At 39.3% G+C, this 14,050-nt stretch overlaps 1 protein-coding gene across 1 annotated transcript; it reads left to right on the top strand.

Annotated features, from left to right (window-relative positions):
* The first annotated feature begins 8,722 nt into the window (after positions 1 to 8,722).
* LOC117318208 (medium-chain acyl-CoA ligase ACSF2, mitochondrial-like) lies at positions 8,723 to 14,023 on the top strand. The gene is made up of 2 exons (XM_033873242.1): positions 8,723 to 8,810; positions 10,836 to 14,023. The coding sequence occupies exon 2, from the start codon at positions 10,856 to 10,858 to the stop codon at positions 12,515 to 12,517; it is 1,662 nt and encodes a 553-aa protein (XP_033729133.1). The 5' UTR covers positions 8,723 to 8,810; positions 10,836 to 10,855; the 3' UTR covers positions 12,518 to 14,023.
* Positions 14,024 to 14,050: the final 27 nt, after the last annotated feature.

Genomic DNA, 14,050 nt, shown 5'->3' with positions numbered 1-14,050 from the left:
CAGTGGCTGTGTTTGTAAGTACACAAAAAGTAACGAGGCATTTTCCGAATCTAATCAAGGCAATTGTGTAAACATACTGATTTCAAGAAATGGGCGCAGAACTACAATCGCGCCATGTAATTCATCGAATTATCTATTGTGTATAACCGGACAAGGGCCTGGCTTTCAACATATCCCTCCAAATCGAGAAAGCTGGTTCGACAATGTTAAAAAATGCCAATCTAAAAGATATATTTTGCCGAAAAGAGGTGAGTTTGGCAGTATTCAGCCAATACCAGATCGAACCTACTGGCTAAATACCTTCCGGATACAATTATATCACGACCACAGAGCCAACTGACGAGGAATCTTCCGAAACAATGTCTGGCTTTGCGCATATCCGAAAACAGTGGAATAGGGACGGAAATTCGAAACTGTTCAGACCAACTTCCGGTTGTTTGTGCCACACGATTGAATCAGCCGGAGGATGGAGTATCCTCAACGATGATATTGATTAGTGCTGTGATAGGTTCGTGTGTTTTGGTGTGTATCATAGTATTATGTCTATTGGGGCGTAATAAATACAAACAACGTATTTCAGACCAACAAAATACCGCCGGTGGAGGTGACAGGCAGCGTCACTTAATGTCGGACCAACAAAATACCGCCGGTGGAGGTGACACGCATGACTACCACGAAATCGAAATTAACGTTATTGAAGGTAGTCCCATCGGGATATATAACATATTACACGAGACAAGACACGTCGATGTTACAGGAGCAACGTCTGTCTACGATCACGTGCAAAACTCTGACTACGACGAAATATCGAAACTGGGTACCAAAAATAAATCCGCACCAACGGAGTATGACAATGTTTTGAATTTCAAAAATTAAAGATGTCTGAAATTGACAGTTTGAAGAAGGCCGAACCAAAACCATTCACAATAAACAGCCATTATCAATTATAGTATTATACTATTGATATTACAACACAGCATTTTTTATTTTTATTTTTATTACCCGTAGATGAGTTATCTCCCCCTTTATATTTTATCACATTACATATGTATCAGGGCTAACCTGACCATTTTTCAAGCAGAATACTTATATTGACATAGCCTGTTGTCTGGTCCTTATGACAATGCAGTATTTGCATGCATAAATGCTTGTATTTATCATTCATGTTTTGGATAAAATATTTTGAAAAAAGGATGAGCGCTCCCATGGGGATAACCTTTACGAGCTGTACTCTGTAGGACTTTTAAGTGTACTCCATTAGTCAGTATTGTGGTAAATACCATCGTCAGAGATCTCCACTGGACTTCCCATTTTGATACTGTACATCATCATTATTAATATTGTTTACAGCTATGCATAATATACATATATATTGTTTTTCTAAATTTGCCTACAATAGTTTTTTTTCCTTAAGAACTAATAGGATTTTAACTTTCCAATTCTGATAGAACGTGTATTCAAAGCGATCCTTTTATGCTGCTAATTTGTCGACAACATATGCCAGTGACGTTTAATGTAAGACGATGATCCTCATTCGTCCAATTTTGATAGCCAAGGCTTCTGATTACATTACACTCCACGTCTAGTGTAACGTATTCAGAAGCCTTGGCTAGCGAAAATGCATTCGTCCCTGTCGGTAATTAGTATTCCTACTCTAGATTCATTCTTGGCTGTGTTGTATTTCTGTCTTTTCTAATCATAAAATCAATCAACCCCAGATTATCACCAACTTATCGAATCTATGTGATAAAGTAAAACAAAATTTTGTATTAAGATATGCTTATACATATTGACGTAGCAGACTCGTACAGACGACTGACACACGTGCCCTGTTGTATCACGTGTCAAAACGGCGTGTCGAACAAGAGCTCGATGTATGACCTTTCAGTGCGACAACACTATACAATATTTCGATGTATGACCTTTCAGTGTGATAACACTATACAATAACTCGATGTATGACCTTTCAGTGTGATAGCACTATACAAGAGTTCCATTTATGACATTTCAGTGTGATAACACTATAGAAGAGTTCTATGTATGACCTTTCAGTGTGATGACACTATAGAAGAGATCGATGTATGACCTTTCAGTGTAAAAGCACTATACAGGCGTTCTTCAATGACCTCATAATTCGTGGAAGCCGCTGTTATTGTATTAGCAGGACATTAGAAGTACTAATCCCAGTTGTTTCATGTTCCTTATTGTGTACGGAAGTGAACGGATTCTACGAAATCATATCTCTAAAATTTGTACAAGGTTTATCAAGCCAAACACATGTATACACTTCTGAATTGCTCGTTGTATTTTTATGAAGAACACTTTTATTAACACAAATCACTGTAAACTTGTACACTTTTAATAATTAATTCATCGTATTCAATATTCAAATAAAGGAAGTAAATATGACAGTTGGTTGTTTTTACCTCATAAGTCACTGTTTAAATATGTGTGTGTGTGTGTGTGTGTGTGTGTGTGTGGGGGGGGGGGGGGGGTGGCATGTTCTTTTGATAGCGGGGAACTAGTGATACATAATAATGTACCTACTACTGAAGTATACCGCCGACGGCCACGAAGAGAACGCCACATCAGGTCATAATACATTTGTATACTACTATACAGGGCTAAATTGTCGTCCTACGTACCTTCTAAAATGCCCAGTGCTATTTAGGTGTAAGAACTATCATTTTATAGACTCTAATATGTCTCGGTCAGTGGAGCCCTACATCAAAGATAATGTGTAAACCTATAGGCTGCTGGAAGATCCTATCCCCAAACTCTACAGTCATTGACTAGAAATTAGATAATTCTCATAATTTAAACCTCAATGTATTTTTATATTTAACTTGGTTTAGTGGTATATTTCACGACATACACTTCACTGCATTTGACCAACTAACATCGTTTGCTTTTCCAGAGAAGATTCTCATAACATAAGTATAATTGAGCCAACACTTGGGCGTTCTTTATAAACAAGGATATGTATCACAACCAGTACTGGATAGGTCTGTGTGGTGTTTATAAACAAGGATACGTATCACAACCAGTACTGGATAGGTTTGTGTGGTGTTTATAAACAAGGATACGTATCACAACCAGTACTGGATAGGTCTGTGTGGTGTTTATAAACAAGGATACATATCACAACCAGTACTGGGTAGGTCTGGGTGGTGTTTATAAACAAGGATACATATCACAACCAGTACTGGATAGGTCTAAGTGGTGTTTATAAACAAGGATACGTATCACAACCACTACTGGATAGGTCAGTGTGGTGTTTATAAACAAGGATACGTATCACAACCAGTACTGGATAGGTCTAAGTGGTGTTTATAAACAAGGATACGTATCACAACCACTACTGGATAGGTCAGTGTGGTGTTTATAAACAAGGATACGTATCACAACCACTACTGGATAGGTCAGTGTGGTGTTTATAAACAAGGATACATATCACAACCAGTACTGGATAGGTCTGTGTGGTGTTTATAAACAAGGATACGTATCACAACCCGTACTGGATAGGTCAGTGTGGTGTTTATATACAGGGAATCATATCAAAACCACTACTGGATAGGTCAGTGTGGTGTTTATAAACAAGGATACGTATCACAACCAGTACTGGATAGGTCAGTGTGGTGTTTATAAACAAGGATATGTATCACGATCTGTACTGGATAGGTCTGTGTAATGTTTATCAACACGAATACGTATCACAACCACTACTGGATAGGTCAGTGTGGTGTTTATAAACAAGGATACGTATCACAACCAGTACTGGATAGGTCAGTGTGGTGTTTATAAACAAGGATATGTATCACGATCTGTACTGGATAGGTCTGTGTAATGTTTATCAACACGAATACATATCACAACCAGTACTGGATAGGTCAGTGTGGTGTTTATCAACAAGGATACGTACCACAACCAGTACTTGATAGGTCTGTGTGGTGTTTATCAACAAGGATACGTACCACAACCAGTACTTGATAGGTCTGTGTGGTGTTTATCAACAAGGATACATACCACAACCAGTACTTGATAGGTCTGGGCGGTGTTTATCAACAAGGATACAAATCACAACCAGTACTGGATAGGTCTGCGTGGTGTTTATATACAAGGATACGTATCACAACCAGTACTGGATAGGTCAGTGTGGTGTTTATAAACAAGGATACATATCACAACCAGTACTGGATAGGTATGTGTGGTGTTTATCAACAAGGATACAAATCACAACCAGTACGGGATAAGTCTGTGTGGTGTTTATAAACAAGGATACATATCACAACCAGTACTGGATAGGTCTGTGTGGTGTTGATAAACAATGATACATATCACAACCAGTACTGGATAGGCCTGTGTGGTGTTTATAAACAATGAAACATATTACAACCAATACTGGATAGGTCAGTGTGGTGTTTATAAACAAGGATACATATCACAACCGGTACTGGATAGGTCTGTGTGGTGTTGATCAACAAGGATACGTATCACAACCAGTACTGGATAGGTCTGTGTGGTGTTGATCAACAAGGATACATATCACAACCGGTACTGGATAGGTCTGTGTGGTGTTGATCAACAAGGATACATATCACAACCAGTACTGGATAGGTCTGTGTGGTGTTTATAAACAAGGGTACATATCACAAACAGTACTGGATAGGTCACTGTGTTGTTTATAAACAAGGATACATATTACAACCAATACTGGATAGGTCTGTGTGGTGTTTATCAACAAGGATACGTATCACAACCAGTACTGGATAGGTCTGTGTGGTGTTTATAAACAAGGATACGTATCACAACCAGTACTTGATAGGTCAGTGTGGTGTTTATAAACAAGGATACGTATCACAACCAGTACTGGATAGGTCAGTGTGGTGTTTATAAACAAGGATACGTATAATTATAAACAAGGATACGTATCACAACCAGTACTGGATAGGTCTGGGTGGTGTTTATAAACAAGGATACGTATCACAATCAGTACTGGATAGGTCAGTGTGGTGTTTATAAACAAGGATACGTATCATAACCAGTACTGGATAGGTCTGTGTGGTGTTTATAAACAAGTATACGTATCACAACCAGTACTTGATAGGTCAGTGTGGTGTTAATAAACAAGGATACGTATCACAACCAGTACTGGATAGGTCTGTGTGGTGTTTATAAACAAAGATACGTATCACAGCCAGTACTGGATTGGTATGTGTGGTGTTTATAAACAAGGATACGTATCACAGCCAGTACTGGATTGGTATGTGTGGTGTTTATAAACAAGGATACATATCACAACCAGTACTGGATAGGTCAGTGTGGTGTTTATAAACAAAATACATATCACAATCAGTACTGGATAGGTATGTGTGGTGTTTATAAACAAGGATATGTATCACAACCAGTACTGGATAGGTCTGTGTGGTGTTTATAAACAAGGATACGTATCACAGCCAGTACTGGGTAGGTCTGGGTGGTGTTTATAAACAAGGATACATATCACAACCAGTACTGGATAGGTCTAAGTGGTGTTTATAAACAAGGATACATATCACAACCAGTACTGGAAAGGTCAGTGTGGTGTTTATAAACAAGGATACATATCACAACCAGTACTGGATAGGTCTAAGTGGTGTTTATAAACAAGGATACATATCATAACCAGTACTGGATAGGTCTAAGTGGTGTTTATAAACAAGGATACATATCACAACCAGTACTGGATAGGTCAGTGTGGTGTTTATAAACAAGGATACATATCACAACCAGTACTGGATAGGTCTAAGTGGTGTTTATAAACAAGGATACATATCACAACCAGTACTGGATAGGTCTAAGTGGTGTTTATAAACAAGGATACATATCACAACCAGTACTGGATAGGTCAGTGTGGTGTTTATAAACAATGATACGTATCACAACCAGTACTGGATAGGTCTGTGTGGTGTTTATAAACAAGGATACGTATCACAACCAGTACTGGATAGGTCAGTGTGGTGTTTCTGTCACCATTCACATTATCTTATTTGCTAGTGGATGAGGATTCTTATGAACCACGTAATACAGAAGAGTAAGCGGACCCTTACCTCTAGCCTGTATTTTTTGGGGGAAATGTTTTTCATTATAGATTTTAACAGCTAATTCGTTAAAGAAGTATGGACCGATCAGACTTAACGAATCCGGTATGTTTTCGTCTGACCATTATCATTAACTCTTCACAGTATTCAAAGGTATCCAGAAATAATCACAAAACACACAGAATATTAGCGGTTTTCAAGTTAGATACAATAGAGACAAAAAATGAATTAAACTTCACATTTCATTTCTAACTGAAAAAGTCGGTAATTCGGACCCTTTATGAAAAGCCCGTGTTGCCAATCATTTAGGATAATGCAAAGTTGCTATATGGATCCAACTTGGCAGAACGAATTGATGTACATACTTAACGGTTTCAAAAGAAACAAAGTATGCATGTATATAAAATGTTGCACGAAGAGTGATAACGAACCAGATTTGCACTGATTACCAGCTTAAACTACGTTAAGAAATCTGACATTTATTCTAGATGTAGTTAAAAAGCTTGGGTCGATAGAGAATGAACGTAATTCCCGCCACAGGCAAGTCCTCATCAGGGGCAGTAACTCTGCCGAATAGTCTCAACTATACTGTAATCAATTTAAAAATGCATCGATTTGCCGGTCGAAAAAAAAGGCAACCGGATTGGTGATATATCCTCCCATCGGTCGGACGACTCGAGAGATATACGCATATTGCGTTATTGGGGGTGGATGTGTTGGAACAAAGTCACGTAATCTTCAACTGATGAGATTTTCCTGTAAATTCATGTATATATTACCAACCTTTATTACATTGAACCTTCTGTATAAATTGTACAAAAGCGCGGTAAGAGAAAGCATGTTCACTACATTAAGAAATCTGCCTTTTATTGTAGAAATGGTATTTTGCAAGACGTGTTGGGGGGGCAATATCATATATAAAAGATGTACACATATTCACAATACTACATGGGACATGTAGCAGGCGAAAGGGGGGGGGGTCCAATAATTTAGTGGTAAGGCGAGCGCCGTAGCGGGTGGGGGGGGGGGGGGGGATAGGTGTTTTTTTTAGGTGATAAAAAAAATTTCCTCATCGGAAAAAAGGGGTCCTGACCCCCCCGTCCCAATGCCCCCCCCCCCCCCCCCCCCCCCCCCCCCCCCTGGATCCGCTATTGTGTAGAGTTACGTGTTATCAGGATGTTACTGCGATTGCCCTGATCCAGTGACCTTGACCTCGAGGAACAGTTATCGCCGTACATCACTGATAACAGGCTAGTCTATGTTTGCGATATCAATATATATGTCATTCTAATTCTTACCTTGTTTGCTAGAGTACATTTATTCGGCTAACACGACTTCACAATTTCTTTACCTTCTACTTGGGTGGGTCCATTGCCTCATAACAGGGGGTACAAATGAATATTATGGGATGGGGAGGGGGATTAAAGTTGTTGTATTATACGAACAACTAACATACAGAAAGGTTTATATATATACCCGCCTGTTTCGTAGTTGCGTATGTAATTTTACAAAGAGTTTTCGAATCGCCTTCATCCCTGTTTGTAGGCCGCCGTCGGTATCATCCAGGGATCTCTTACATTTCTGATGCAGGAGGGTCCAGTTCGTTGTACATGTTGAATTTTCAGACTTACCGATAAACAAGTGGCAGACACTGAAAAGTTCACTTAGACAGACCACTGAATAGCTCAGACAGACCACAATAAATCTCACTTAGACAGACAACTGAATAGTTCACTTAGACAGACCACTGAATAGTTCACTTAGACAGACCACTGAATAGTTCACTTAGACAGACCACTGAATAGTTCACTTAGACAGACAACAGAATAGCTCACTTAGACAGACCACTTAATACCTCACTTATACAGACCGCTGAATAGCTCACTTAGACAGACCGCTGAATAGTTCACTTAGACAGACCACAGAATAGCTCACTTAGACAGACCACTTAATACCTCACTTATACAGACCGCTGAATAGCTCACTTAGACAGACCGCTAAATAGTTCACTAAGACAGACCACTGAATAGCTCACTAAGACAGACCACTGAATAGTTCACTTAGGCAATTTAACAGCTCACTTATAGACCATTTAATAGCTCACTTTACAGACCATTTGACAGCTCACTTAGACAGACCACTGCATAGCTCACTTAGACAGACCACTGAATAGCTCACTTAGACAGACCACTGAATAGCTCACTTAGACAGACCACTGAATAGCTCACTTAGACAGACAATTTAACAGCTCACTTATAGACCATTTAATAGCTCACTTACACAGACCATTTAACAGCACACTTAGACAGACCACTGATTCGCTGTGCAGGGGTAAGCACCACGAGTTCAGTAAAGATTAAACAGCGTTGCTCTATCGATGATAACGGGGTCAGTATATAGGTCGCTCTACCTAGTGATAAAGTAATGGCGATGGGTAGTATATATAATACCTGTATATCTTTTAGTTGGCGTTCATTTACCCGGCTGGTACAGATATATCGATTTGAAAGTAACATCGATGTACAGTAAACTGAACTGCCAAAGGTGTAACCGACTAATCAATGGGCTGATTGTCCCGTCATGAATTCCATTTTTGCAATCCTAGTAAAATAGGTCCTACCACCCAATGGATACCTTACACAGACGTTAACTCTCGAGAAATATCACATAGTACGTGAGTAGGGACAGATGTGATGGAACAAAGTCACGTTTTCCTCAGCTTATTAATCTGTAAGTATGACTGACGACAGTTGGTTCATTTTAACTATTCCATGTTTGTTAATAGCTTAATGGTTCTATTGTTATCGCTCTCATGTTTAGACTGTCACTTCTTAACTAGGATTTGACCTCGATTTGTATGCATGGCGGGTGTCATCTATGAAGGAGAAGACGCTTACTTCTCCAGAAAGGGGCCGCGGTGGCCGAGTGGTTAAGGTGTCCCGACACTTTAACACTAGCCCTCCACCTCTGAGTTCGAAACCTACGTGGGGCAGTTGCCAGGTACTGACCGTAGGCCGGTGGTTTTTCTCCGGGAACTCCGGCTTTCCTCCACCTCCAAAACCTGGCACGTCTTGAAATGACCCTGGCTGTTAATAGGACGTTAAACAAAAACAAACCAAACAAACCAAACTTCTCCAGAACACCTGGTCTTATCCTACTTGTATTGTTTTATAGCGTTGTCATGGCAATCTATATTTTATGTTCATATTTTCCCTTATTTAATTGATTGTGGGGTTTTGTATTATGTCGGTATTCTCTTTGTGTGTTAGAGTTAAGTTTCGTTATTACATGTATGTCGGTATTCTCTTTGTGTTTTAGAGTTAAGTTTCGTTATAATGTCGGTATTCTCTTTGTGTGTTAGAGTTAAGTTTCGTTATTATGTCGGTATTCTCTTTGAGTGTTAGAGTTAAGTTTCGCTATTATGTCGGTATTCTCTTTGTGTTTTAGAGTTAAGTTTCGTTATTATGTCAGTATTCTATTTGTGTGTTAGAGTTAAGTTTCGTTATTATGTCGGTATTCTATTTGTGTGTTAGAGTTAAGTTTCGTTATTATGTCGGTATTCTCTTTGTGTGTTAGAATTAAGTTTCGTTATTATGTCGGTATTCTCTTTGTGTTTTAGAGTTAAGTTTCGCTATTATGTCGGTTTTCTCTTTTGTGTTTATACGTCACAAGGTACCAAATTGTGCTTCATTGAACCTTCTGTATGAACTGGATAAGAAGACCCAAAAGTAATCAGCATAAAGTTAACGTGTCACAATATATACAAATCTTTAATATGTCAATCCGTGCCCATAATTAACTCGATATGATTTAACTGCGATTTTCCGGTATGTAGCTGAAATGTCAAGGGCGTGTGTGATAACACTACCAGGGCCGTTCTAATCTTCGGCTTACAGCGTTTCGTTACTTGTATCTACAATCTGAAATATAAATCCAGCAGTGAATTCAGAAAAAAAAATATTAAAGTGTTAATTTCCAGGCGATACGATATTACAGTCAGCAGAACGCCATGGTTAAATTCTATGCTGATTGTGATTTACCAAAGTCCATTCGTGTTAAATAGTTATTTCTGAAATTCCATGTGTAAATTCCAAGGGGGTCCTAGTTATAAATGTTCAATTCTAGCCTGGTGAAGGAAACTTCCACAGCAGTGTTGACAGATACCGTTTATAATTGCTTTTCGCTGAATATTTTCTGTGGATCACTCTCTGATGTAGTGTTCACTCGAACGCTTGTAAATATGCAAATTCGGGACTGGTCAGAAAAAAAGTCAGAGTCGCCATATTGGATTTTAGTAGTTGATATTTATAAACGCTATTTTCAGGAATATTCCCTTTCCCTAAGTGACACGTTATTCCGGTCTCTGGTGATCGTTCCTAATTTGTCAGTAAAATGTTTACAGAACACATAGTAATAATGATGGTATAGATCATGAAAGTAGTGAAATCATGAAATATATACTGAACCAACAAGATCATGATACATATGTATGTTAGGCGATAAGATACCTGTTAGATCTCCACCTACATTACGGGAAAACAAGTGTCCCTGGTTGTAAATGTGGGCATGCCCCCATACTGTTACATGGCATGTTTGGTTGTACTTGAATATTAAATGTGTTGTGTGGTAGCCAAAGGGTATGCAATGGTGGTATCTAAATAATTTGAAACAACAAGAGAAAATACTGTGAATATTTCATATTATACATTATATAGTGACGAGAGAGCATTTAAAAAAAATCTTTCTTCCATTTAGAATCATCCTCCACGTGCAACATGTCGACTTTGAGTTACTGGAATGAGCCTAGCACTCTGATATATGACAACACCAGCATTGTCGATCGCGCGAGAACGAGAACTGAAGTTTACCCGGATGTTATTCCTTTCATCGAAAGGTCAATGTCTGGTTCTAGGAGATCCCTGACGAACCAGGAGTTTCTGCAGAAGGTTGAGAAAATAGCTAAATACCTAGTGTCTGTGGGGGTTCGTAAAGGCGATATGATTGCCATATTTGGGCCAAACTCACTGGAGTGGATTATCGGGGAATTCGCTATCTTTTTCGCCGGGGCGGTTTCAGTTCATATAAATATAAACAAACGAGACGCAAGTGATGCAGTTGAAGTCATCGACATCTGTAAATGTAGATTTTTACTGATAGACCCGGCCGACAACAGTGGTGCACTGGAGCTAATATCAGAGTTCAAACAGAGAACCGACAATAATCAAATATTCCTTCTCAGAAAAAGTGAGAATTGTCCATTCCACGACTTAGAATCGGAGCTTAGTGCTCCAGAAAGAAAATCCGAGTTACCAAAGGTTGACGCTGAGGACGATGCCGTTATTTTTACAACCTCAGGCAGCACAGGAAATCCAAAACTGGTCCTTCACACTCATTCTGCGGTTGTTTGCAATATTCCGACCGATAAAGAAAGCCCGACGTATGCTATGTTGGGGGGTCCTTCGATGTTCAAAACCTTTAATGACCGTACTTTCAGCTGGATGGGAGGGTCACCAATCGTGAGCTTCGTGTATGGTAATCAGTTTATATTTACTTCCTCGAAGACACTTCCGACAAAGGAACATGCAAAACAAATATGGGAGATGATGAAGGAGGAAAACTGTATGGGTGGATGGTTTCTACCTTATTTACTTCAGAATATGATTGACACACATGCCATACCAGAAGATGATGATTTCAGACTACAAATGCTGTTTTCTGGGGGTCAAATTATTGACGACACATCCATGAAGGAGGTATGGCGATACTGCGGGACCCTTTTTATCGGGTATGGGTTCACTGAATCGTTTAGTAGTGTGGCTGCACTAATCCTAACTGAAGGTCAGCCGTATTACAAAGGGAATGTTGGAAAAATTTCAAAGGGTGTGGAGTTGAGAATTGTAGATGATTCAGAAAACATCGTTGAGCTGGAAAGTCAAGGCGAAATCCAAATACGTCAAAACTCACTGATGAAGGGATATTTTGCAAACGATGAACTTACAAAAGCAACATTCACACCATCGGGGTGGTTTAAAACCGGCGACATCGGCTATCTTAGAGAGGAAGGGGCTCTCTTTATTACAGGGAGGAAGAAAGACATCATCTCTCGAGGAACAAGGAAAATCATGCCGGCAGGTATAGAAGACAAAGTCAAGGACATGCCTGGCATTAAACACGTGGTTGTAGTCGGGGTACCGGACGATCTGCTGCTGGAAGAAATCTGCGTATGCTTCAGTTCCGTCGAGGGGAAGGACGTCACCCCGGCTGCTGTTGAGGAGTTTTGTAAAAATGTCTACCTGAAAGAAGAAACTGCGGACGGGATGGGGGAAATGCCGAAGTATTTCCAGCGTTTTGAATCGTTTCCATTACTCCACAATGGCAAGATGAACAAGGTGCAGTTGAAACTTAATGCAGCGCAAAATCTTAAGCTAGGAAATTAATCACACGCCCATCGAGATTCCGACAGCAGCATTAAACGTGGCCGCATGACTAAATAATGAACGGACGGAGAAAACAGGGAAAATGGTCATTCTGGACAAAAACATACCTCGCCAGAGTATTTGTGCTTAGTCTGGCGTAAATGTGTGTGATTATGGATATACAGCATACACTTATACATGGCTGATATTTCCACCTGGTACATTTTGCCTCTTTAACTGTCATTGGTCGTATCTAGATTTCACGAGACAAGCTAAATCGTAACCAGGGAAGTGGTACACCTTAAGTTAATATGGTGTCCCCGCTATAACGCAAGTTATAAGGATATACGTAAAGATTGAATAAGTGCAATTAGGATTTCAGTCATTTCATCGGCATTGTTTTTCTTTAAGTTCAAAGACAGCTAATAAAACAAGAGGCCCATGGGCCTTAACGGTCATCTGACAAACAATTGTCTATATGCTGTCAGTTATGTTTCACATCAAATTTGGTTTTTATCTATTTGGCTAAAGGAGGAGCAGCATCTTAAAAGCAAAATTTCAGCCAAGTTCCCATTTTTGGGCCATGTCCCTCTGTCCCCATATTTGGGACAAGCCTCATTTATATCAATTAGGATTGCCCTTCCCCGATGATGTTTCATACTAAATATGGTTGTAATCAATTAATGCATTCAGAAAGAGAAGCATTTTTAAGCAAATATTTGGTTAAGTTCCCATTTAGGGGCCTCACCCCTCTGTCCCCATGGGCCCAACAAGCCTCATTTATATAAAATACGATTGCTGTCCCCTTATGATGTTTCACACCCAATTTGGTTGTTATCCATTAAAGAGTAACGTTTTAAATCAATTTTTTCAGCTAAGTTTCCCGTTTGGGGCCTCGCCCCTGTGTCCCCAGGGTTCACACTAGAATAATTCAAAAAAATATGAATACCCTCCGCTAATGATGTTTCAAACCAAATTTGGATGTTATCCAGCCAAGGGTTAAAAAGGAGTAGTGTTTTAAAGCAATAATTCACCTATTCTTCCCCCAACCCCTTTGGGGCCTGCCACTCGGGCCTCAAGGGTCACATCAGCTACATTTATAAAAAAAAATATGGTTGCCCTTACCTGTTAATGTTTCACACCAAATTTGGATGTAATCCACCCAAGGATTCAGCAAAGTCCCCCTTTTTATATAAAATATAATTGCCCTCCCCCAATGATTTTGAATTTGGTATTAATCCACCCAAGGGTTATGGAGTAGTAGCGTTTTGAAATAAAAGTCTTACGCAAGGTGGACCACGTACGTTTTGTTTTCAGATACGCATAGGTAAGCGTCGTGTAATGCAATGTCTGCAATGTTTTACAAGTAAGATAGCAGTCAGCGATCCTGTAATCTAATTTGTTCAGTGGTATGTACATAGAATATTTAAAAAAAAAATGGAATAAATATTGCACATATTATATTATACAGTTGTTTGGCTTCTCTTTATTAGTTTCATGATTTATAAATAAAATGTCTTATTAGCATAACAATGCGACTATTAACAGAGACCT

The sequence above is a fragment of the Pecten maximus genome, chromosome 19 (assembly GCF_902652985.1).
Source record: "Pecten maximus chromosome 19, xPecMax1.1, whole genome shotgun sequence".
Taxonomy (NCBI): Eukaryota; Metazoa; Mollusca; class Bivalvia; order Pectinida; family Pectinidae; genus Pecten; species Pecten maximus.
Note: the sequence above shows the minus strand (reverse complement) of the source record. Positions and strands in the feature narration are given on the sequence as shown.

Excerpts from the sequence above, each read along its gene's own strand:
- LOC117318208 (XM_033873242.1), top strand. The coding sequence starts at position 10,856 with ATGTCGACTTTGAGTTACTGGAATGAGCCTAGCACTCTGATATATGAC.